This window comes from Letharia lupina, assembly GCF_014066315.1.
Source record: "Letharia lupina isolate WasteWater1 chromosome Unknown contig_20, whole genome shotgun sequence".
In the NCBI taxonomy this organism is placed as follows: Eukaryota; Fungi; Ascomycota; class Lecanoromycetes; order Lecanorales; family Parmeliaceae; genus Letharia; species Letharia lupina.
In genome coordinates, this window is record NW_023502989.1 from 617231 (window position 1) to 642853 (window position 25623).

Below are 25623 nucleotides of genomic sequence, written 5' to 3' on the forward strand. Positions count from 1 at the left end.
CCTTGCATTGCTCTTTGTCCTGTGTTGTGAAAGGGACCGCTTACGAGTATGGGCTACACCTCTGGTCTTTCGGCTGTGATGGTACGGGCTCTCTGCTCTCCTACTCGTATACCGCTCGCATGGAGGGGTACGGCATATTCATTCAGTTACAATGATAACTCAAGCCTTTCTGCAACGTCTTCGTGTTACGCCGCCCGTCTCCACCCATGGGTTAGGTTTGATAAAGCCGTCTTCAGCACCTTTGTTCTTACCTTTAGTTTCTCAATTTTTCGTCAAAGTCACTGCTTTTAAATGGAAAAGCTAGGGATCTTTTACATCTTCCTAAGAATGATCCCCAAGGTTCGCGCTATCTGGCGGACCATAGAATTTCATGCAATAGAACCTCGCTGCTAATGCTAGATAGTTCTGGGGATCAAGTTGTAGCTTACTTCGTGAGAACCCAATCGTCTCCAAGACGTCAGACATCCGACACAGAGAAGCCACATGTGCTCATCACTCCCTCGGCCAAATTCTCGGAAATACCCATTTATCACCACTTCGTTGACCAACACTTACACTTTTCAGATACTCTGTGACCTCTAGCGCTAAGCCGGCCTCGTTCGCCCGTCTAATCCATTCTGCATCACTCTGAGTCACAAACTTGACACCGTGCTTCGTTTCCAGATATTCACCCAGTTGGTGAATACCTACCGTCCCGTCATCGTTGCCGCAGTGATTCCTATACTCCACTCTTCCAATACCCTTCCTGGGCCCGGCAACCGCATCATCCGCCATCGCCTGGGCCACGACTTCAACTCCAACGAACTGGAACCAGCCCTCCAATGCTGCCATTTCTGGAACAGAGTGTAGCTGTTCCGCGAAATGCAGCACATTGTGCATGACGTCCAGCCTGGGGGCGTCGAGACCGACTATCGCAGTTGGGCGGTGGACGGTAATATATAACCCTGTCGTGGAGCTGACATTCTCAAGGTAGCTTTCACAGGCCCATTTGGAAATGACATAACCATCCATAGATCCGTTCGGTGGGTAGGCGCCTAGGGGTTCTTCGTACAGCTCCCGCACAGCGAGCGCTGCAACGCCCGCAGTGGAGATGTAGTGGAAGTGCTTGACGTTCTCATACTGGAGCGCGAGTCTGACCAGCTCCTTGGTCGACTGCAGATTGGCGGTTCGGAGGCTGGCATAACTCTTCAGGAACGACACGTCTGCGCCGTTGTGGATGATGGCGTCCGCATTCACGAATATCTGCCTTATACTTTCCTCGGATAGTCCGAGGTGTGGGTGCGTGAGATCCCCAGTGTGGATAGTGACCTTAGAGGAAGTGATACTAGTTAGCTTCTTCGGGTCCCGAACGGCTATACAGTGAATGGCTTTGATCTTCTCCATCGCCGTTAATCTGCGGAGGAGTTCTCGGCCTAGGAACCCAGTGGCTCCCGTTAGGACGACGATGGCACCATCTCGCGGCCAAAGTAGAGACCGAGGGACTTGTACTAGTTTGAGATCGTGATCAAATTTCGTCTCCTCTGGCCAGTCGACGTCGGTAGCTTTCGACGTGTCATCCTCTCTGGTGCTCAGCAACGCCGCCATCTGCGTAAGCGTGCTAGATTGGAAGAGCTTCACCAGGGGCACTGTCAAGCCGAACCGCTTCCTGATCTCTGTCTGCACGCTGATGAGCAACAGGGAGTTGCCACCCACGAGAAAAAAATCAGATGCAGCGTAGACAGTGTGCACCTGCGTCGCCTCGCCCAGAACGGAAAGCCAGATCTCCTTCATCTCCCTTTGACTCTCCGTCTCCTCGGCCCTTGAGGACCCATTGCTCTGACCAATTGGAATCGCCCCAGCTGTTTCTAGCGGCATTTTTGCAATCTCCCTCCGATCGACCTTACCGTGATGATTCAGTGGTAGGGATGGCAGCGTTATAATGGCGGATGGACGCATATAACTCGGCAGTAAAAGTTCTGCCACAAGGCCTCTCAGAAACTCATCCCTGGCACTCCTAGTTCGGTAGCGAGATACCGCTTCAGGCGTCAAGATAACATGCGCTACGAGGAAGGCTGAGCTTGCATCTCCGTTCTCCGATCTACGCATGTGTACGATAGCGTCCGCGATTTCGCCTCGCGAAGCACCAACGATGTTCGCTTCAATCTCCCGCAATTCGATTCGCTGACCACGCAGCTTGACCTGTGTGTCTCCTGCGATACGTGCCTGGACAATGAAGAGGCCGTCAGAGATGCGTAGGTATCCGCGGTCGCCGCTGCGATGCGCGCGCGTCCACCCCATGCCAACGGCCCCGGGTCCCGCCAGCGTGTCGATAGGAAATCGCTCCGCAGTTGACGATGGATTGTTGATGTATCCATTCGCGACACCAGCCCCACCGATGACTAATTGACCTGGAATACCGGCTGGAACGGGATGATCTTGCTCGTCGACGACATAGACCGTGTAGTTAGGCATCACCTTGCCGATAGGCACAGGCATGTCAGTGGAGTCAAGGTTCTGATAGGGGACCTCGTAAACGTGCGGTATGATGGTTTCCGCCGGACCGTAGGCGTTTAGAGTGCGAAGAACAGGCTTGCCCAGCATCTGGAGGTGCTTGGCCAGGCTAAAACCGAAGTCCTCGCCGGCTGAGATGTGCCACACCCAGGATGAATTCCGCAGCTGAGTGAGATCACCATACTGAAGCCAAGACGCTGCCTCAGAAGGCACGGCGAGCGTCATGGTGATCTTTTCTGATGCGATGAGCTTTGTCAGTGCAATTGGGTCCTTGCGAGCTGCTCGCGCGGCAACGAATACTGTGCCTTTAGTGGCGAGGGCGACGAGAGCTTGCCACCAGGACACATCAAAGCTCAGGGCAATTTGCTGGAGCATTATTTGTGGTTGCAGTGGCCATCTGTCAAGGAAGCCCTTTATTGAATTTGTAATCATGCGGTGTGGGAGAGAGATACCCTGCTCGCGTCCCTGAATCAGTTTTCTCATTCTTGTGAAACATAAAAAAGAGATTGAAAGACAAGTTTCGGAAATACACAATTTTCGCTTTGACTGCTCCTTTGGAAGCGAAACTTCTAGATGCGGATGTATACATACCTTAGGAACACCGGTCGACCCGCTTGTGTACAATACCATGGCTTCGTCTTTGGCGATTGGTTTCCGGAGAGAAGGGATCATGACGTGGGCGGACTTCAAAATACTGGAGAGGTTGATCACAGCGTCTGGCTTGTTCCATCCGACTTTTGTGACAAGCGGACGTGTTTCATCATGAACTAGAATGGCTGTCAACTGTGCGTCTTGGACGATCGTTGCAAGACGTTGGGTCCCTTGGCTGAGTTCAAGAGGCACATATGTACCACCAGCCCGCCAGATGCCCAGCATAGAGCATATCCAATCAGCGGTTGGTTCTTGCAGGATGGCGACCCTCGAGTGGGCCGCAATGTTCAGCTCGGCAATGGCCTTCGCAATAGCATAAGATCTCAAGTTCATATCTCTGTATGAAAGGAGGTAGCCGTTTCCGTCTTTCAGAGCAACAGAATCAGGTTGGCGTGAAGCGACGCTGTCGATTTCGTCAAGCATGGTTGTGTCATCGAGATCCAGGTGCACACCTAGATATAACATCTGTCAGAGAATCCTCACTAAACAAATGACAGCTTGGTGGCGCTTTCGAAAGAGAGAATTCAAAGATCCATCCACAAGAGAATGTCTATGGGATGTTTTGGGCCAATATACCCGTAAAGCGCTGCAGAACTCTCTACTTAAAGGAGATGCCCGGGAGCGGTTGCTTCAAAGAAGTGTGCGAAGGGTACTCACCCTGACCCATCTTGAGGGCACGTTCAACATCCACGGTATTGAACATCTGCGGCTCTCCCCCCGGCAATTCGCAGTTATCGGCAAAAGCTTGAACCAGATTAAGGTAGCACTGCAATACCAAATCTGCGTTCTCTTTCTTATACAGACCTTCCTGGACCATGATAGCCACCGAAGCGTTTCCAGATGGATTGTCAATGATATCTACCATAACATCATACGGCGTCTCGCCGATAGCGTACTCCTGGCCCTCAAGCTCAGCGTTTCCAAATGGCTGCTTCTCGTTAACATGGCGGTAGTCAATAAACGCCTGGAACAGCGGGCTGTGCGTCGGGCTACGCTTGACTCCAACCTCGTTGAGGATCACATCGAAAGGTACAGCCGAGTTGGCGAGCCCTGACAGGATTTTCTTCTTGGTCTGTCTGATGATAGAAGTGAAAGGCTGGTCGAGTGAGGTGTGTAGTCGTACAGGGAACAGATTCAGGAACATGCCGATGCTTTCTATGGCGCCCCGGTCAGTGCGGTTCGCGTCTGCGACGCCGATGCAGATGTCTTCTGTGCAGGCAAGGCGGGCGAGTACGACCTGGAAGATGGCGCAGTAGAAGTGGAAAGGGGTCACCTTGAGCTTTCGGCAGAGGGATCGGATCTGGCTGACTATTTGTGTGCTAAATCTTGTCTCGGACTTGAGGTGCCGATACGTCGTCAGGACTTTGCGGAGTCGAGAGGAATTAGGGGAGACGTTGAGGATAGGAAGGGTGTCCGGGAGGTCATGAAACTCCTTGCGCCAAAAAGAGATTTCATTGTCCCATTGACCGTTGCGCAATCGGCTCAACTGCTGCTCAGAAAATTCTGGGTATTGCAGATGCGGGGGCGACAGTTTTTCTCCAACGTATAGCCGTTGTAGGTCGGAGACAAGCACGACCAGACTAGCGCCATCCATGTTGATATGATGGTAGCCGAAAAGGAGATGGTGTCGTGTCCGTGACTGAGAAAGCAGGATAATCCTCATGGTGTCCCCCTTGCTAAGGTCATAGACATGCCCTTTCAATTCCTGGAACTGCTCCTGAATACCTTCGTGAGAAGACACAGTGAAAGTCTCTAGGTGTAGAGGAGACTCCACAAGAACTCCTTGCATCGATTGGTGGTTGTCGTTGTTGAAAAAGCATGTTCGCAGGGCTTCATGCCTGATTCCTACGTCGCGGACGGCCGACGCCAGGTCTTGAACTTTGACCTCTCCGGTGACAAGCATGGAGCACACGACGTTGAACGCGGTTGGATCCGCTACAAGTTGGCTCATGAACCAGAAGCGGGACTGGCCAAAAGACATTGGGACTATCTTCTCTATGGCCTGGAGCTTCACAGCCGGCAGTGAAGACGTTGTAACCTGAGATAGGGACGGTGTTGGGGGCTTCGATAGTCCTATTTGACTAGATAGACCTGATGAACTTGTGTCAGTGGCATCGTCAGAAGTGGGATTTGCAAAAATGGAGCCCGGCGGGGTCGAAGCTGACGATGAGCTTTCTTGAGACGAGTCGCCAATCGAAGTAGTTGCGGCATTTGAGGTAGCTGCGGGTTGACTCTGTTCACCCACTCCTTGAGCTAATTCTGATGGCAGCCTCCTGACAGCGTATCCTACAATCTCTTCGATCGTGGCTCCTCCAAGGATTTTCAGAACAGGAATATCGACCTCGATTTCTCGCAGGAACCAGGATCGGATCTCGACTGCAACAAGAGAGTCAATGCCCAAGTCATCCGCAGCTTGCTCGAGTAAAAAGCTAGGGTCGTTGGCTGTCTCAGAGCGAAGCTGCAAAATGAGTTTGAGTTTTTCGAGAACGGCATCTAGTAGGCATGGTCAGCAAAGGCCGCTAAGTGACGAGCAAACCCTCTTCGTGGGATTGCTTGGGGAAGATATGTTGGAGCAACCCCTCGAGGACCATCATATTCAGACGACGTTGCTTGTCATCTTTTATGCACACGGGAAAAACTTACCTCGAACGATTTGCTCAACCAGATCCTGCGTCTCCGCCTGCTTCAGCAACTCTCGAGCCGAAACAGCCGCTGCAGACTTATCCATCGCGTGGACAGCGTTGCTCGCCGCGCTTTTGATCACATGCCCAAACCTCGAGTTCTTACACCAGGCGGGCTTGAGGTCCTCCTCGGGCGCAGCGACGTGCAAACCTGTGATCAGCTCCTCAGACTGTCCGGATCCGACGCGCCCAGCCAGAATAGCATTCGCGAACGCGAGCCGGAAGTCGTGCTCTGACATCTTGCGGTATCCAGCACTAACGAGCTGAGCGAGAACATGGTCACTGACTTCACGCGCCATGTACCCGATGCCCATGATTGCGCCGATGTCGATGACGCTGGCTGCAACGCCGCGCTGTCGGCGCTGCGCCGCGAGACTGATCATATACATGTTCGCTGCGGCATAGTTGGACTGCCCACTGTTGCCAAAGACGCAGGAGAGGGATGAAAAGAGAATGAAGAACTCAAGTGGATCATCGTAGAATAATTCATCCAGGAAGCGAGTCCCGTCCACTTTGGGTTTCAAGACCCGCATCATTTGATCATAGGTCATCTGTTCGAGCGCAGCGTCTCGGAGGACCATGGCGCCGTTGGCGACGCCGGCGATAGGTGGCCAAGAGAGTCGAATGTTGGTGACCAAGGTCTGGAGAGAGACGCGGTCCGTGATATCACTGCGATGGAGCGTCAGCACTGAAGACATTTCCACATGATTGGGGTGACATACTTAGCGATGACTTGGATGCTGACGCCTTGAGCTTTGTAGGCAGAGATCCAACCTGGGTCGACTTGGGGATTCCTGCTGGTCAATACAATGTGTCTGGCCCCTTGGCCAACCATCCACTCAGCTAATGACAGGCCTAGTCCACCTGTACCCGCTAAGCCAGCTAAGAGATAGGTTCTATCGCTACGAAGAAGGGGGACTGAATCTGATGGCTTCAGGAGCACTGGCACTGTATCTGTGGCGGTCCAGTCTACGACGGTAGACCAAGCGTGCGGAGTCTTGGTAAATTCTGCTGCAGACACAATGACAGAACGTGACGGCAATTTCGTTTCAGCGTCCAGTACAACGGAAACCGACTCGATTGCGTCTTTTAGCACTTTGGTAGCTGCGTTACTAACCGATCCAGTGTAAGAATCGCAAGGTTGAAAGGCACTGGCATTAACGACTTTCAGTGACTTTGGATAACACTTCTTGATGCGCTCGATCAGGCTATGACTCCCAGACTTGTTGCTAGAAAAGTCAATGACCTCCGAGATATTCGGAGGCAAGTACTGCTTGATGACTCGGCTGCTAGCTAGGGGGTTGATCGAGACAAAGTCAGATTCAACATCGACTGCAGCACTTGTAATGCACGTGACGTCGAGCATCTTCTGTGTGGCTTGTTGCTTGAAATTTCTCATCAGGCCGAGGTCCGGCTCAATCAAGAGCAGCGTGGTCTTGAGTACGGCCTCAGTGCAAATGAAAGAGGAAAAGATATGAGCTGAGATGGCGTTCAAGAAATCGGCAGATGATGTGTCCGTTGGACCATGGTACGGACAGACGCACTGTTTCTGGACTTCAATAATGGATGCGATGTGACCCGCCAGTGCCACGACCGGTATTTTCGCTTTCAAGTCGAGGCCAATGCAGGGATATAATGCTGTTCCTGAAGAGATTGGGAGAGCTGAAGCTGCAGTGTAGAGGACTTGCAATCTGACGACTTCTTCATCGCTGGTGATATCGGCAGTGCACGAGCCATGTTTGGAGAGACTGTACGATGACGTCTCATGTTGTTGTATCATGACTATTTCCTCTGAAGGATTGATTGGAGCTGAAATCTCGCGGCGCGATGAATTGTAGCAGTCGTTCCAGCGACGATTAGGTTTGATTCTTGGGACCAACATTTTCCCATTTCCATCAATCGCAACTTCCGATTCCCTACTCCACAACATGTCTTGCGCTCCGTTGTCCAGTTCATTCCAAATATGAAGGCGCAACAGCTCATCAACGAGCACCTGGGCGCTGGGTTTTGTGTTGACATCAAAGTCGACGAATTGCAATCGAATGTGCGATAGCTCCATCATGATGGCTCGACCAAAGCCCACAGACATGTTCGCGTACGGCTCACTCTGTCTGCAACCCCGTGTCACCCAGAGCACATTCTGACCGTGGAGAAAAAGCGTCTTCAGTGCTTCAAATGACTCAGCCGACATGTCTTGGAAAATTGGCTGCTCCAGCTCAATTAAGCAGAGTACCGTAAGTTTGGATGAGAAGCTCTTCATGCTACTGAGTTCTTCTGCTGTCTGTACTGTTGCAATAGAAGAGCAGTGGTTCTTCAGCATGCGAGTCACGGATTGCGCGAGTCGATGGGTCCCGAGCGTGGTGCCCATCACGATTAGGAGGTCCCCGATCTGTGAAAGGGGAGATACCTCAGAAGTAGGCTCGATCAGCAAGCTGACGCGTTCGTCCACGGCTCGAGACACGATGACACCGAACGGATGCGGCAGGGTCTCCATTTCAGGGGTAATTGTCTCTATTCCGGAGAAGCCGGACTGTAATAACAGCGCATCCCACTGGGCAGAGGACACACATGGGGACCATGGACGACCAGAGTCAGCGCCAAGCCACCAGCCAGACAGACCGCCCATCGTGAAGGACATGCGCATGGTGTCATTGGCAGTAACTTCGAGCATGACCAGGTAACCACCTGGTTTTAAAAGTTTCCGTACATTTTCCAGTGTGAATTGCAAGTCCTTGGTGGCATGCAGGACAAGCGACGCAACAACCAGATCATAGGAATGCTCCTGGTATCCCTGGCTGACAATCTCCTTCTCAGCATCGAGGACCTGGAATACCATCCGCCCTGCATATTCGGAAAAGGCGCCTTGCGCTGTCTCGAAAAACCCCGGTGAGATGTCGGTGAACGTGTAATGGTCGAATGCCTCGCTGATTTTGCGCATAATGCTCTTCGTCGCGCCACCTGTTCCGGCGCCGATCTCGAGGATCCTCATATGCGGATAGCGGTGCGTGATCTGCGCGATGATTTCCGTCAAGAATACGGTGTACGGTCGTAGGCCCAGCGATTCGACATAGTACTGGTTCAACATGCCGTCCTTCAGCATATGTTCCAGGATGACCGTCTCACCCCTGACGGCTGCGGCCAGGTTCTCGCCCACACTGCGCATGAGCCGGACCTCAATCTTATCGGCATATGCTTCCATGAGCTGATTCAAGTCTTCAGGGGTGTCGCTAGTCCATTCTTTCTTGGCGTACTGTTGCTTGCCGCTGTTCACCTGGTCCATGATGTGGCTCGCGTAGGCAAGCAGCTTCTGGTGGTGCCACTCTGTCTTCTTCCCTTCCTCCGGCGTGATTTCAAGCGTGAGCCGCCGGAGATAGAAGTACGAGATGCGTTCAAGCACCCAGCCCAGTTCAATATCGGCTGCTGAGGCTCTACTTCCAGCGACCGCGAGCTCACCGTCTGGCGAAGCCACGCCGAAGACATTGTCGAAGAACATTTGCACATCCTGCGCTGCAGGGGATGCTGCAAAGGGGACGACGTTGATGCCTTCAACTTGGATCATGCTCTGACTCCCGTCCGCGCTGTAAATATCGACATCACCGCAGATACTGACGTGTCCGCTGACTTTACCGTCAGATGTTACCGTCGAGTTGAAGGCTAATTGAGGATCCAGGTTGGAACGAAATGCCACTGGATCAATGCGAAGGTGATTGATGGAGGTGGGCACATGCAGTGACCACAAACGGCCATCACCTGGCCAAGAATATGCTAAGAAGATGGCTTGGAACGCTGCATCGAGGAATCCTGGATGAACGAGCAACTTCTGTTCTGACAGATGCACATTGGCCGTAGACTGCTTACACACTAGACCGCTGCCATGCCCAAATTTTCTCGTCATGGACCGAAGTGCCTGGAAGGAACCTGAATACTGGTAGCCAAGCTTACTCAATTCCGAGTAGAACTCGTCTTCATCGACATCCACCATATTCGGAAGGGCCGTCTCTCGGGAAGCCAAGGGAGACGACGGCGCGTAAGCGTCTCCAAGGAACAACTTGATGCACCCGCTTGCAATCAAGGACGCAGTATCAGCATCTCTGGCCGTAGAGTGAAAACGAAAGCTAGCAACAACAGTCCCCTCATTCTGCTCTCCCGCGTCCTGCTCGATGTGCAGATGAAACATCGTTTCCACGCCACTGTTCTCATCCTCGAACGCAATAGCCTTGACGATCGACAGGTTTTCAAGCTCGATGAGCTGTACAGATCGCTGATTGGCAAGATGCACGCCCGCCTCGAGGGCAAGGGCCACGTATCCCGCGGCGGGAAAGACTATCTGTCCCTGAAGCTGATGCCCTGTCAACCATGGCAGCTTGGAGAGATGCAGGATGTTTTGCCAGACAATGTCCAATTCCGTCGAGTCAGGGCTCAGCGTACCTAGCAGGGGATGGCCTGGATGCGGGCGGGTGCGTAACGCCCTGGACCGGCGCGACTCGTGCCAGAAGTTGCGCTCGTGGTCCCACTGGTAAGTTGGTAGATTCTTGAGGAGCACTGAGTGGGACTGCTGCTGCGGGTGGACGATTTTCTGAAATTGTTCGAAGTCAACCGCGCCCTCGGGGGAGTTCCTCCAAATCAGGCCAAGTGCTGCAGCCAAGGTCTCGGCACCATTCTGGTTCCGGACCAGGCAGGATCCATAAGAAGGAATGGGCTTCGCGGCCGCCTTCATGGTGTCCTCCACGGGTCCACGCAGTGCCCCATGTGGACCGATCTCGAGAGCCATAGTAAGCTTGTTACCGAGGTGCGTGATCGCGGCTTCCACTGCCGCCGAGAATAAGACTGTCTGAGTCATGTTGCAGCACCAGTAGAGTGCGTCCAACTCCTCGTTCTCATTTTTGCAATCCATGAGCTTGCCCTGTTGTACGGAAGAGAACCATCTACAGTCATCAAGTGGCTTCCCAACCTTTATTGATGCCTTCCGAAGCGAATCAACGTAAGCCCCAGCGCAAGGCAGCATATGGTGTGAGTGATAAGCTTTGTCGACTCGCAGTGCTCGTACAAATTTGCCCTCGGCGTCGAATACCGTCTTGGCCTCCTCAACAGCGTCATCATCTCCTGAGAGAGTGACACTCGTGGGCGAGTTACAGGCTGCGACGCAGATGCGCCCCTCGAATTCCGGCAGCGCGCACAGCTCCTCGGCATCCTTAGCACTCGTACCTACCACCATCATAGCCCCCACCTGTCCGGCGCGGCCAATGGCGAGGCTTGAATGCAAACCCCGGTAGTACGCTACCAGAACCGCGTCCCGGGCGGAAAGGACGCCACAAGCGTATGCGGCAGCAATCTCGCCAGAGCTGTGGCCGATGACAGCAGCGAACTTGATGCCGGCTGCACACAGGAGGTCCACTAGAATGATTTGCACCACGGTGCAGATGGGCTGGGATAGGGCGGCAGTATCTAGCCTCGACCTAGAACCAACAGCTAAGATTTCGGCTTTCAGGGACCAGGAGGGTCGGTCCGCTTGAGGGAGCGTCGCTAATACGGCCTCGAGGTACGCCAGACGGGCTTGAACGAAAGGCGAATCCTGGATCAGCTCCTTTCCCATGCCTGCCCACTGGGCGCCTTGTCCTGTGAAGATTCCGAGTATTTGCGCCGGATTGCTGGATGCTCGAGTTATAGCCGTGGACGCCCCATCGGGCTGTGCGATCGAGGCTTCAATCCGCTGTCGCAAGTCTTGGGCGCTGAGTCCGGGATAGGCGGCGCGATACGGGAATATGGAGCGGCGAGTGCTAAGGGTAAATGCGAGGTCGGTGAGGTTGACCGATGGGGTTTCATCCAAAAATTTGATGACGTCTTTCAACGTTCTCATCAAGGACGATTTCGTGAGCGCGGAGAAAGTGAAGGGGAGGAGGCATGGCTGATGCTCTGGTCTCTCGTTGGCGTCGGCGATGTGGTTGAGATGAAGAGCGGGCTCATAGCTCTCCACAATGGCGTGTGCGTTCGTCCCTCCGAAACCGAAGCTATTCAAGCTGGCCCGCCGCGGCTCTCCAGGCACAAGCTGGGGCCACTCCACGGCTTTAGTTGGCACCTTGAGATTTTGGATGAACGGCTGGATTGCTGGGTTCAGAGTTTCGAACAACAGGTTTGGTGGGATGACTCCGTGCTGCAATGCCAATGACACTTTCATCAGCCCTGCGATGCCTGCAGTACCTTCTGTGTGGCCGATGATGGATTTAATAGAGCCGACGAACAGCTTCTCCTGGCGAATACCACTCTCTATCACCTTAACGCTGTCTATACGACTTCCAATAGCACGATGAATTGCCTCCGCCTCTATGGGATCCCCCGCCAGCGTCCCCGTGCCATGCGCCTCGAAGAACTGTGGCCTTCCTTGCGGCGTACTCAGATCCAGTCCTGCTCGTTTGTACGTGTCCTCCACCAGCGCCACCTGCGCATCAGCACTCGGCACCGTGATCCCGCGGGTGCGTCCATCCTGGTTTACCCCGGTTTCGCGGATGACGCATTCGATGTCATCCCTATCCGCAATGGCATCGCTCAATCGCTTTAGTAATACCGCTCCAACGCCGTCTCCGCGAGCGTATCCGTCAGCTCGCGCGTCCCACATCTGGCTCCGCCCCTGCGGTGAAAGCATATGAAAGGTGCTCTCGGCGATGTACGCTTCCGGGCCGAGAAGAAGGTTCGTGCCGGCTGCGATGGCGACGCGAGACGTGCCGGAGCGGATGGCCTGAACAGCTTGATGGACGGCGACTAGGCTGGAGGAGCATGCCGTGTCGATCGTCATGCTAGGACCACGCCAGTCGAAGAAGTATGAGATCCGGTTCGAGACAATGGAGCGGGCTGTGCCAGTGGGGAAGTACTGCGGTTGCGTCAGTTCGCTATAGGTACTTGATCGCTCCCCTATTTCAAGAACGTGAATTGAAATATCTTGAAAGCCTCGTGCGAGTGGTAGGTTCAAAGACATGAACACATTCTCTTTGTGAACTACCAACAGAAGAGTAAAAAGAGCTGTTGAGCCACTAACCTTCGGCATCGCATTCAGGTCCCTCAACTGCATATCGCTATATTCCTCACACATCAAACCCACGAATACAGCGGTATCACTACCCTTCAATCCGCTCATTCTCTGCCCGCCCGCCTCCAGCGCCTCGTAGACACACTCGAGCAGCAGGCGCTGCTGTGGGTCGATGGCACTCGCTTCAGCCGCGGAAACGTTGAAGAAGTCGGCATCAAACGCCCGGTGGTCTTCGGACAACACGTACGAGTGGCGCACATTACTGTGCCCGTGATACTCGCCATCTGGGTGGTAGAAGCCTTCCGGGTTGAAGCGCGTGGACGGGATCTTGGAGAGAACGTCGCGCGGCTGCGAGAGTAGGCCCCAAAGCTTCGAGGGAGATGACGCATTTCCTGGAAAGCGGCATCCGGAGCCAATGACGGCGATGGGCTCAACAGCTGGAACTGGTGTGGATTGAATCATTGTTGAAAAGAGCTGGTATCTAGGGGAGGTGTGGTCTGGACTATGTTTCTAGAAGAAACACACTGTGCCTAAAAATGTAAGTAACGGGGGTTTCCCCTCTATTGAGTTCACGTTGTATTGTTTACTATGAGGCGGTCAAGGCTGAACCCTTAAGGCTGCTTATATATTTCCGGCCTGTATGGTTGAGACACATTCGGCAGTGCCATCCATCCTCTTATTCCTGCTTCTGGATAGTAACGCGTTTGTACGCGGCCAAAAACGAGTCGGCGTTATATGAATAGTGCTTACAGTAATAACCGACACCGAGCCCTCTTTCGGATACATGTCTAGTTACCGAATTCTTTCTTGAGGGATAGGTTAGCTTGCCGAGTCACCATGGTTCTAGACCTACTTTTTTCGGGAACTTTATGTACACACAGGTGAGACCACATATGGTTAACTAGAAAGGATTGGGGTTGTGGGGCTCGTGGAGGCGGCCAACGGGATTAGAGAGGGAGAAATCATGATCTAGCAGCGCAAGGCTGACGGGGGCATAAAGGGGTCTTTCTACTGTGAGTCATTCGCTCGTGCGGTCTGCTGACTTCGTGTTCAGCTGCATGATGTCAGTAAACAGTGTCTCTTGTAAGTCTGACCAGCTTCTCCAAAACGGAGTTGAGAGTAAGGCTCGTGCTTTCAGCTCATCAGACCCCATAATCAGACGAGTCCAAAGCAGACATTATAAAAGTCTTCGATTTCATCATTACAGTTTTCAAGCTTCCAGTCATGTACGTATTTGATCACACGATATTGTCCTTTGCCAGCCGTCATTCTCATACTAAGCTTCCTACACCTCCAATTCAAAGCCGAGGCGCAACATCGATTCAACATCATACTCGCCTCTCTGCTACCCTGCCACAGTCTTTGCTTCATACTTAAGTATTGTTGCCCAGAATGTTGATATATCCAAGAGAGAGTTTGGACAAGAGCATACATATGAAAAAGTAAATTTTTCTCCAACCCTCTGTGTCCAATCATCAGCATAGGTCGCAAAGTTAAGGGAGGAATAGATCCATGCGCGGAGCACTCACGCGGCAGGACATTTACGTTCGTATTTCCCACACCACTGTATACCTGCTCGCCCACTTTGCCGCCCGACGCTCCGGACAAGAAGCCCGTGAGACCCGAGTCGCCGCCGCCAAACGCCACGTCGAATGCCACATGCTTGTGCGCCAGCTCGAACCGCCACTCCTCACCATTCTCGCCAGACTTGAAGTGCAGAATGCAGCCAGTACTCTTGTCCTGGAATGGACCTGCGATTCCTGTCTCATACGTTGGCGTCCATTTGACCACCGTCCCCCCTTGATGCTCATTCTCTTTCGGGTCACCAGCACTCGACTCCACGCTATTTCGCTCCACCAAAGCTCCAAATTCCTTCCGCCCATCGCGCGCTACGTACCCGCTCGTGTACGTCTTCCCATCCTCCTGGCTCGTGAACTCGTTACATGTGACGCTCCAGGGCCCCACTACCGCCCGGCACACTCGCCACCCGCGCACGGTGTCGAACCAGCTGCCCGCCGCCCAGATGTGCACATGGCCTCCGATACCTTTGAAGCGGAGCGGGCGGCCCTGCACTACCAGATCTGCTTCGAAGACGGCAGTGGGGATGACCTCGACGTAGTGAATCTTGGGGCAAATTTGCGTTGACGCGTGACCATTTGATGCACCCTCGCCGCTCACTCGCACCGGGTGGCTCTCACCTTGCGGATAGTGGGGTGGAGCCGTGGACGTCAGCGTGTACCAGCCCTGGATCTCGGGCCCGTCGAGGTCGACGCGCGCGCTGCTGCCGTCGGCCGCGATGGTGTGCGTGTACGTTTTACGCGGGCCTGTCCAAACGCCCTTGATCTGCCCGGCGTTCTTCTTGTTATAGTTCCTACCATCCCCAGACCCATTACCATTCACCTCACCAATGACATCGCAATCCGTTTCCTCAAGCGCCGCCTCGCTCATCCAATCTGCATGATTGAAGTGCTTCCCGTCGGGAAATGTTATGTCGAACTCCATGCGCAGGTGACCCTGCCCGAGCATCGCGTAGCTGGCATCGCGCGCGAAGATCATCGTTATGCCGGACTTGCTGTCGGCCGCCACGCTGTCGAAATACCACTGCTCGAACACCGGACCCTTGATCCCGGAGATGCGCCATGCGGCCAGTGGATCCTTTGAGGATGTTGAGAATTGGATAGGCTCCTTCTCGCGCTGGTAGGCGGTTCTGCGATTGGTACGCCGCATGACCGTCGTGGTGGTTACGGAATGGACTGATAGGAGTTGTGGGATCCGGCAAAGAAGCCCTGACAGGTGAGAAGGGCTTTGTGAGTGGACTTTAGCGGTGAGAAGTAAGGAAGGTAATTTAATTGGGGGTGTAGGCAAAATGGAACGATGAGAGAAGTCTCCCAGAATGCTGCATTGGACCGTCTATCTACTCATGTCTGTAAATTCCATGCTCAAGCCTTCTGCTTGCATCTGACTTCACCGCCTGCAAGAGGGAGACTCGGTGCTTTTCGGCCACTTTTTTTTTCGGCCAACTTGTTTTCTGCACCGAAAGGTTCTGGGTTGATTCCCGAATCCTTCTCGAGCACTGGAGCGATTAAGTTCGTTAGAAAGCAAAACTCGAGAATGCACGGACCGAATCTGAAAATTACCCAGGCAAATTTCCACATTCACTCCGTATAATGTCTATCATTCAATGACACAATACTGTGAGAAACGTGTAGTCTCTACGAACGCACTTCGTACACATAGACTAACACTTCTGCCAAGGAACAATGTTACCCGTGTCAAGTAAACGGTACATGAAAAACGATCGTTAAGGGAGCTCGGCACTCGTGTGATTTTCTCTTCAACTGTTCACAAACTGCAAACTGCTTTGATGTCGTTACCTTGAAGATTCACCACCTGTGAAAATCTGCTATCGGATACTCGCTATTCGGTCAACCCCATTGTCGAGGACAAGCTTAGTACTCATTCTACACAAACGGCTTAGCATCCATTTCATACTTATTTCATTGAATTGCCATCCGGGCAACGCTACACTAAGTGTCTCAGACTGTATTTCCCTCATCTGCGGCTGCTCTCACAATGCCTAGTTTCTCGTCTAAGAACCGAAATGTTCTATACTGTAGCAGGCTCCATGCACCACACTTTGCCTGCAAACCACCGTCCGACCACGCCTTGGCAATCCACACTTCCTTGTCTTCCTCCTTCACATTAACCAGATTGTCACACAAGAGATCCGTGCTCAGCTCCGGAAGGAACGACTTTGGATCGGCTGCAGCCCCGGAGATCAAAACAGGGCACTTGATCCGCGCCAGGTAATCCTTCCCAACCTCATCCTCGCCCTTCCGACTCGGCAACTTGAACGTATACCGCATCATCTCCCGCAGGGTGTCGCACGGGCTCGCACATCCGAACATGCCCTGCGCGAGCGCAAACTGGTACCGCGTCGCCACGTCCGCCTCGCCGTGCCGGTGCACCGCCCAGTCGATGAACCAGTCGCCCATCCACCCGCCCAGCCACGGACGCACCATCCAACCCGGCATGCGCGCATTGGCCAGATCCCACATGTCGTAGAAGGAATCGACGGCCACGCACGCCTTGACGCGCGGGTCCGCGGCCCCGCGCAGCGCCAGGTACCCACCCAGCGACTGACCCGTCAAGACGACGGCGTCGACGTCGAGGCCGATGTCCGGATGCGCGGCGGCGTACGCGCGCAGGAAATCGAGCACGGGCCCGCAGACGGACTCCCAGTCCGGCCGCATGGGCAGCCCGTCCCGCCGCAGCACGAGCCCCTGGCCCGGCCCGTCGAAGGTCAGGACCGCGTACCCGAGCGCGGGACCCTCGGCCACGGACAGGAAGTAGAGCTCCTCCTGCGTCGAGTCGGCGCCGCCGACGCAGATGAGCACGGGGGTCTGGCGGTCCGGGAGGCGCTGCGAGGGTGCCGGCAGGTACAGCCACCCGGGCAGGCCGACCCGCCTGCCCCGCTCCGTCTCGTACGGGATCGCAACCTGCCGCGGGCGGTGGGGGAAGAGCCGCGTGGCGGCCTCGAAGCACGCGGTGCTGCGCTCGTAGACGGCGAGCAGGTGCGGGCGCTCGGCCGCGGGCGCGGCGGGGTGGAGGTATTGCGCCGCGCGGAAGTAGTTGCTCGCGCGGAGGAAGGCGTTGCGGGCCGCGGCGGCGTGGCCGTGCGCCCGCGCGTCGAGCGCGAGCAGTTCGACCTTTTCGGCTTGGTGGAGAAAGGTGCGCTGCCAGGAGAGGGCGTCGTTGGGCCGCAGCTGGGTGACGGCCTCGAGGAACTCGGCCACGTCGCACCCGCCGTGGGGGGCGGAGCCGAGCAGCCGGAGGAGCTCGAAGTTGTACCAGCCGTACTCGAAGTAGTGGTTCGCGGGGCTGTATTTGAAAAAGGGGTACATGACGTGGAGTTGTGGACGGCTAGAGCGTTGGATGATAAATAATCGTGGTTGATGCGTTCGGGGGGTATGAAAGTGTTGGAGAATGTGTTTCATGAAAGACGAATTGAGATGGAATTATAATAATGGATATACGCAATCGACAGATAGCAAGATTAGCTGCTTATAAGGTCAGAGACTCAAGACTGCTTGCATTTCCGTCAAGCACTGTGAAGTGACCGAATCTTAGAATGAAGTGACCGAACAAAGACACTCCTTAGTTTTTCTCGAATCACGGGACAAGAAAATCTACAAGATGAGTCGACGACCACTGTACTCACCTATAACGGAGACAACAAATACAAAAAGCTACATACCCAATCAGCGGAGAAAGTAGCTTTGAGAGTATATTCTCGGATACTCATTACTTGTAAATCGTTTCGATTATTCTGTTTTTGTCCTCAACAACCGTTGTTTACTCCTCTAGCATCGTGCACCATTTTTTCTACTACTCACAGATGAATCGCGTTGTTAGCAAGCGAACCGAATCGCACATGGAGGGAGAGTGCATTACACAAATAACAATCCCCACTCTTTTAACCCATCCACCCCTCAATAGTTTAAATCTTACCTTCATATAAACGTCAACCCCTTCCCCTCTACTTGTACTAGTACCCTCCCCTTCACTTTCCCAGCTCCAACACCACGGCCGCCAAAACACAGCTCCAATTCGGCAAATCCACCAGTAAAAGCCTCCACCCATTGACCCTCTTAATCATCCCTAGTCCCTTCACCGTAGCCTTGGCGTCAGTACCCTCCCAGCACATCTTCGCCGCTCGATACTTGGGGCCCACCAACGAGACACTCAGCACCTCGAGCCCCAGCGCTATGCCGTACAGCTGACGCACGCGGGGGCCCATGCCCGCGTTTACGGCGAGGTTGGGCAGGGTGTTGCAGGTCAGCAGGGCGAGGGCGAGCAGGTGGGCGGTCAGGACGATGGGGCCCAGGTTGAAGAGGTAGGGACGGGTCCAGGCGCGGACGGAGGGGGCGTGGGCGGTCGGCACGGAGAGGTGCATGAAGGTGGTAAAGGCGAGGGTTTGGGTGAGGGTGCATATGTGGCTGTTTACCCGGGAGGGGAAGGGGGCGCATGTTAGCTGGGTGGTGCGAATGGAAGAGGGGAAGGGGGAGAGGGTTTGGGCTCTGAACGGATAGGGGTGGAGACGGCGATGGGGACCGAGATGGGGGCGGTAGACGTACCCTGCTGTGGCGGTGATGAGGGGAGCTATGCGCAGGAGGACGACGGCTGGGGAGCCCATGTTGAGAGAAATGTGATGGAGGGCGGAGAAGGATATCTGCGTGAGAAGTCGTGTGCTCGGTAATATTGCGAATTGAAGACGTTGAGATGGATCAATTGCTAGAAAGAAGAAGGAGAAGAAGAAGAAGGGCTATTTTCAAGTCTCTGAGACCGATGCGAAATTCGGTCAGATAATGCAAGCCCGCAGACGGCCGTATGCAAGAGCCAAGTTCCCTTGTAATCCAGACTGAACTGATCATTGCGCACAACATGTACACCACCATCCATAAGAATCCACAAGAATCCAACTTGGGCGAGCCTGACCATCATTATACTCAATCATCATCATTGCAGATAGTTGAGTGAGAGTAGAGTGGGTCCAGAGTACGGAGATAAGAAGAGTACGAAGTAGGTACGCATTAGCTACCAATTTCCGTCAGAGAGAATTTAGCCAATCTGCTCTTCAGACTTCGGTCACGTTCCGACTCGGCGGAAACGTCGGAAGATGGGAATTCGATAAAGGGAGGATAGTAGAATAAGGGGCTTTAAGAGATACGTAAGAAGTCTACCTTGATATCTACACAACAGATAAAATTACGATATTTTGATAAACATCGCTTAATGTGTGTAAACATAGTATAGATTAGTTGGCTTACTGATCTATGACCGGTGATGACTGCTAGCGGTAATTACTGTGACGCGAACCTGCATCCTTAAACGCGGCTGCCCGTGATTGGTAAGGTACCTTAGTGTGAGAGATCTGCAAGTAGCGCGAAATAGGTCGGTCTTGAAAATGGCGGGGACGAAGGGATCACTCGGCCACTTATTTAGCACCCGCAGAACGGGAGGCCCAACGTTTCATACTTTCATGATTCTTATGTGACTTTTATCCACCCGATCATTCGATCTCTCGAAGATCATCTGGGATGATTACGGCCGTTGTAACCACTGTTGCGGAATGCGAGAATAAGGCGGATAGACGAACTCCGGTATCTCGGCTCTCGGGTCGTGTTGCTTCCGTTGTAAAAATAGAAAATGTTCACCCTGTTGCCTACCTCATACTAGTATATGCTCATTGCTTACAATTGACCAAAAACCTTGAGCAGCTAGTCCATAAATAGCATAGCGGCCTTATGGATAGATAGATCCCTCCTTCCTCCTTAGCCCACGTACTTTACTGTCCTAGGCAATCACCACACCGAATCTTTACCATAGCCAGTCTTCAGTCTTCCTCTCAAAAAGAACCTACTCACATACTCATAACACCTAACACCTAACACCTTACACCTAACACCTAACACCTAACACCTAACACCTAACACCTTACATCGAAGAGGATGAAGTTCACAAAGCCTGTACAAGCGGACGCTATGGAGGATCATCCTGCGACCGCAACCACCGTCAGCTCGAGTGAAACAGAAGCACAAGCCCATCAGAAGGCGGTAGATGACCAAGCTACCCATCCAGCATTGCCAACAGTACCACACTCTGACTCCGACAATGTCGCCGCCGATTTCAAGAACACTACCCACTCCTGGCGCTTCTGGGCCATCCTCGCCTCCCTCTCCATATCAGGCCTGCTCTCCGCCATCGAAGGCACCATCATCACATCCGCTTTGCCAACTATCATCGCCGATCTGGGCGGTGGTGAGCTCTACCTCTGGATCGCCAACGCCTTCTTCCTCGCCTCGGTCGCCACACTCCCTCTCTATGGACAAGCAAGCGACATTCTTGGCCGGCGCTGGCTGATGCTCTCTGCCGTGGCTCTCTTCACGCTGGGCAGCGGTCTCAGCGGCGGCGCTTCAAGTATGAAGATGCTAATCGCCGCACGTACTGTCCAGGGTCTGGGCGGCGGCGGCATCAACATGCTGATCGAGCTGATCGTGACGGACCTAGTACCACTTCGAGAACGTGGGAAATACATGCCCGTGGTTCTCATCGCCAGTCTTCTCGGCGCTGCTTTAGGACCCTTCATTGGAGGCGTCATCACGAGCAACACCACCTGGCGCTGGATTTTCTACCTAAATGTTCCCATCGGCGGCGGTAAGTCTTTCCTGAATCCAAACAATCTCATTCGGCGGCAGTGTTTTTTGTACGCAAATAATCGTCTTTCAATCCCCCTTTTCACTCTCCTGTCTTTCTCATTTGGACAATGCTGACTTCGGAACGTGTACAGTGGCGCTGGTGCTGCTATTTTTCTTCCTGCACACCAACTATCAGAGTGACCAAACGATAGCACGCCGCTTCGTGCGCATTGACTTCTCCGGCAACGCCATCTTCATCACGACCATCACAGCCGTGCTGCTAGCGCTGACATGGGGTGGCACGCTGTACGCCTGGAGCAACTTCCGCGTCATCTTGCCTCTGGTCCTCGGCTTCCTCGGCCTTGGTCTCTTCGTCGCCTTCGAATGGACGCCCCGTCTGTGCCCAGAGCCCTCCTTCCCGCAGGTCTTGCTCGCGAATCGTACGTCATCCGCTGCGCTCGCGCTGACCCTTATCCACTCCATGATGACGTACTGGATCTTCTACTTCCTTCCCATCTACTTCCAAGCCGTACAGAACTCATCCCCCGAGCGTTCTGGCGTCCAAACCCTGCCCATTTTCGTGGGAATACTCCCCTTTGCAATGGCCGGCGGACTTCTGTTGTCGAAAACAGGGCGGTACAAGCAGATGCATTTCGCCGGCTTCGCATTGCTCGCCGTCGCGTACGGGCTGTTCAGCATTATGAAACCAGGGTCTCGTACCGCAACGTGGGTTTGCTTCCAGCTGCTGGCCGCGATAGGCGCTGGGGGACTTGCTGGCATTATACTTCCAGCCATGCAAGCACCACTGGACGAGAGCCACGTGGCGACTGCGACAGGCGTTTGGAGTTTCGTGCGCGGGTTCGGTGCCATCTGGGGTGTCACGATCCCCAGTGCGGTGTTTAACAACAAGTGTGATAAGCTGGCCAAGGGATTGAGCGATCCAAAAATCGCAGAGTTGCTGAGCGGGGGCAAGGCGTACCAGTACGCGACGGCGGCGTTCGTGAACGGAATTAAAGATGAGGCCTCGCGTGGGGAGGTGGTGCACCTGTTCACGAAGTCGATGCAGTTGGTGTGGCTCGTGGGGATTGCGTTTGCGGGCATCGGGTTCCTGATCACGTTTGTGGAGAAGGAGGTGAAGCTGCGTGATGAATTGGACACCAAGTACGGCATGAAGGAGAATGCTAAGGGGGAGACGGGGCTGGATAAGGGAGAGGACATGGAGATGAAGCCATACGAGACGACAAAATCGGAGTGAGTTACTTCTTCAGGAGACCGACGAGGGGAAGGCCTATAAGTGGGCTCATTTCAGCACTCGAGCCCTCATTTTCAATGAAGAGTTGCAGACGTTGTAGTAATAGCTTTGACTCTAGCAGCATGAGATACCCTAAATAGCTTTGACATGGAATGGCACAGAGAGCTCAATAGATGACTTCGAAAACCACGCCAGAATACATATACTGAATGTATCGCCAGGCTTCGAGCCTCAGACACAAAGCTTACCAGTGCCTCAGGGCGAGTAATCCGTGCTACCCCGACACGCGCAAGCTGGGGTGAATGCCAAGCAAAGAAGCGTAGCAGGGTTTGGCAAGAGCCCCTGTGTTAGTGTACATGTACATGTAAGAGGGAGGATAAGAACCATGAAGAGTTAATTCTATTCGAAATCTTCCGGTTTTCTCAACACCGAACCCGAACCCTATCCCTCGACATCGACATCGACATCGACATCGACGGGGAATCAATCCCGTCCTTCGACATCCGTACCGGAAATATAAACCATTCTTCAACATCCCGACTACTCCGAACCGACCATTCGCTACACTGGGGACTGGGGGTGTAGCGGGTCACATGACATGCACCTGTTCCAGGGAGATAGGTGTCCAGTACACTTTATACGGCCATCGATTTCATATCGAGTCATGGCTCGTGATTCGATCTCGTCTCTTTTGGACTTATTGTAGAACCCACTCATCTACCCACCCAACCCCACACTCCCACCCAGCCACTCACCCACCTACCCACCCAACCACTCACCCACCCACCCACACCCACACCTATACATATTTCGCTAACTACCATCTGACTCCACCTATACATATTTCGCTAACAATCATCACACTCCAGATTCCACAGGAGAATTTATCTCGCGCCGGGATGTATAGTACGAGAGAAGAAAACATGACCGTAGTCCGGGCCTATTGTCCAAGTGTGCACATCCAGACTCTGCCATCCCCGGGCATGAGACCCGACCAATGAACCCACCCCACTCGTTGACGAACATGCCATGCCATGCGGCCTCGATTCTGGATACAAGTGTGACGTGGTCGATCCAAACACGAACGGGGGACCCAACCGAACGTGGACGGAGTCGAGGAAGGGGATCCGATCCCGAACCCCTTGGACTTTTGCAAAAAAGGGTCACCGCGACCCGACCGACTCGGATGCGAATTCCTTCGTCACCAGGATCCGACCCCCTCCCCCGTCCCGCCACTCGCCCCGCGCGGCGGACGCCGCGTGCAGGCCGCCGTCGTCCCCGCCGCTCCCGAGCGCCTCCCGGTTGCCGTACCAGCCCCGGCCGATGTCCGCCATGCGGATGGCCCTGGACGAGTGGCCGTACGCTTTCGAGCGGGCGCCGCCGCGCGTGGGGTCGCTGTTGTGGAAGCAGTGGTTGTAGAGGGGCCTGCAGGTGGGGAGGCAGGCGGAGGAGATGCCGACGCCGAGCTCCACGGTGGAGAGTTCGGCCGTGTTGACGTAGTTCCCTGGGTTTTGGGTTTTAGAGCGGGAGGGATGGGTGAAGGTTTTGGGGGGGGATTTTTTTAAAGGATATGCGGGGGAGCTGGCTTACAGGTTGGGTCTGCGCCCTCGGCTTGCTGGACGAAGAAGACTCGGACCAGACTGACGATGCAAGCGCTAGGGTAGGGCCGTTCAGCGTGGATGGACGGGGATACGTTCTAGCGGGCTGGGGCGTGACTTACCACCCGCCAAGGAGGAACAGTGATAGCAGCAGACTTCTCCGAGAAGGGGAGACTTTCAAGTTCCACAGCAGAGGCATGGGGAGAGTAAGGAGTATGACATCTGTTATTATATTGCTGATAGCGATTCCAAGAATGGCGGCTCCGAGATCGATGCATTTACCCTTGACGTTACGATCCCACTGTGATGCTATGGGCATGCACGGCACGATGTCGAGGGGTACTTGGGCAAGTGCGGTGCCTACCACGATAGCCCCGGTTCCAATCAAAGCGCGTTTGAACCAACGTTGAGGGAAGATCCGACGGTAGAAGTAAACGATTGAGAGTTTGATTGCGAGCATTGTCAGGTTGTAAGCGGTTGCGCCGAATATTGATGTCTGCAGTATAATTTGAACATCAGTAATCAAACAATAGGATAATCTTGGCACGAGGATATCTCGACTTACCACTACAAACCCCTTCATATTGGTAACAAGGAATACGTGTCTTCCCAAGCCGAAGTGAACCAGGACTTGATAGGCAGCAATGTAGACAGTGAAGAGGAACTAAAGAAGATCAACTATCAGTTCTATATACAATTACTGAATACAATTATGGATGACTGACCAGTGCACCCCATATCCACCAATCATCCGCTCGATGCTCCACCTGCGCAAGATGACGGGAGAAAACCCTCAGTAGCACTGCGACCACCGCGAGTGTGTAACAGATAACATTCGAGACAGTTATCCCAGTCCTTCTGTCATCTCCTATGTGGGATCTCTGGAAAGCAAACTCAGAAGGAGAAAGTGTGGCCATGTCTGCTATACTGAGAGGAAATGAACTCTTACAAATCAAGCGCACCACTGCAACGATGACGGAGAGGCACTATTACGGATGTAGCGCACTTGGATACAATCGATCCGAGTCGAGAATTGCGCCATGATATAGGGAAGCAAGTGCTGGCACATGGATCGAGGAGCCTGGCCCTAGGAAAGGGTCGTGGTGCACGACGCCGCACGAGTCTCTTACACTGTTACGTACTCGAACTCACCCGGCGCGGCTTACCTCAGACTTTTAAGCCAGCCCTCGAACGCGATGCAACACACACACACACACCTCTTGTTTGCAAATCGGAGCATGCTCACGCGACAGCGTGTCGCTCTTCTCATCAGTCAGCACTTGTTGCGAGCATGCATGCGGCCGAGCGGGTTTCGCAGAGAACGATTCGGGAGACAACAGTTGGAGGGAAAAGGGTACTTACGCATGACTTCCCGACCCGCAGAAGGGATGGGTCAGGTAGGTACTTTCGCCGGTCCCGCCAGGCTTTGAGATGTTAGTGTTCCGCAAATGCTGACCCCGACCTGCACCGAAGAGAATTCTGCACGTTCCTTCTAAACTCTTTGAAGCAGTCGGACGCGTTTTCTGCAGGATCATCTCATGATACTGCAACTCTGATCTGCATTGAACAAGATCGTTCGCCCTCTCAATTATCAGAGCGGTCGGATCCGTTCGCTGCGAAAATGTTTCAACGCGAAGTAACTCTGATCTGCATTGAAAGAAATCTCTCTCACCCTTAAGCATTGAAATAGTCCAATCCGGTTTCTGTAAGACATCGTCTCAAAGCACAGTAA

At 53.7% G+C, this 25623-nt stretch overlaps 6 protein-coding genes across 6 annotated transcripts; 1 reads left to right on the plus strand and 5 right to left on the minus strand.

Annotated features, from left to right (window-relative positions):
• Window positions 1-492: 492 nt before the first annotated feature.
• Window positions 493-13305, minus strand: HO133_005027 (uncharacterized protein; the record flags this gene model as incomplete). The annotated part of the gene is made up of 5 exons (XM_037295939.1): window positions 493-2955; window positions 3082-3593; window positions 3799-5634; window positions 5785-6491; window positions 6545-13305. 5 exons carry the CDS (start codon window positions 13303-13305, stop codon window positions 493-495), a joined length of 12279 nt encoding a protein of 4092 aa, XP_037148637.1.
• An 823-nt stretch (window positions 13306-14128) lies between these two features.
• HO133_005028 (uncharacterized protein) lies at window positions 14129-15570 on the minus strand (the record flags this gene model as incomplete). The annotated part of the gene is made up of 2 exons (XM_037295940.1): window positions 14129-14185; window positions 14389-15570. 2 exons carry the CDS (start codon window positions 15568-15570, stop codon window positions 14129-14131), a joined length of 1239 nt encoding a protein of 412 aa, XP_037148638.1.
• Window positions 15571-16379: 809 nt separating this feature from the next.
• On the minus strand, window positions 16380-17747 carry HO133_005029 (uncharacterized protein; the record flags this gene model as incomplete). The annotated part of the gene is made up of 1 exon (XM_037295941.1): window positions 16380-17747. The coding sequence occupies one exon, from the start codon at window positions 17745-17747 to the stop codon at window positions 16380-16382; it is 1368 nt and encodes a 455-aa protein (XP_037148639.1).
• Window positions 17748-18406: 659 nt separating this feature from the next.
• On the minus strand, window positions 18407-19039 carry HO133_005030 (uncharacterized protein; the record flags this gene model as incomplete). Its single annotated transcript, XM_037295942.1, has 2 exons — window positions 18407-18842; window positions 18981-19039. 2 exons carry the CDS (start codon window positions 19037-19039, stop codon window positions 18407-18409), a joined length of 495 nt encoding a protein of 164 aa, XP_037148640.1.
• A 1315-nt stretch (window positions 19040-20354) lies between these two features.
• HO133_005031 (uncharacterized protein) lies at window positions 20355-22296 on the plus strand (the record flags this gene model as incomplete). Its single annotated transcript, XM_037295943.1, has 2 exons — window positions 20355-21060; window positions 21194-22296. 2 exons carry the CDS (start codon window positions 20355-20357, stop codon window positions 22294-22296), a joined length of 1809 nt encoding a protein of 602 aa, XP_037148641.1.
• A 1160-nt stretch (window positions 22297-23456) lies between these two features.
• On the minus strand, window positions 23457-24808 carry HO133_005032 (uncharacterized protein; the record flags this gene model as incomplete). Its single annotated transcript, XM_037295944.1, has 5 exons — window positions 23457-23797; window positions 23884-23948; window positions 24014-24387; window positions 24457-24555; window positions 24617-24808. 5 exons carry the CDS (start codon window positions 24806-24808, stop codon window positions 23457-23459), a joined length of 1071 nt encoding a protein of 356 aa, XP_037148642.1.
• Window positions 24809-25623: the final 815 nt, after the last annotated feature.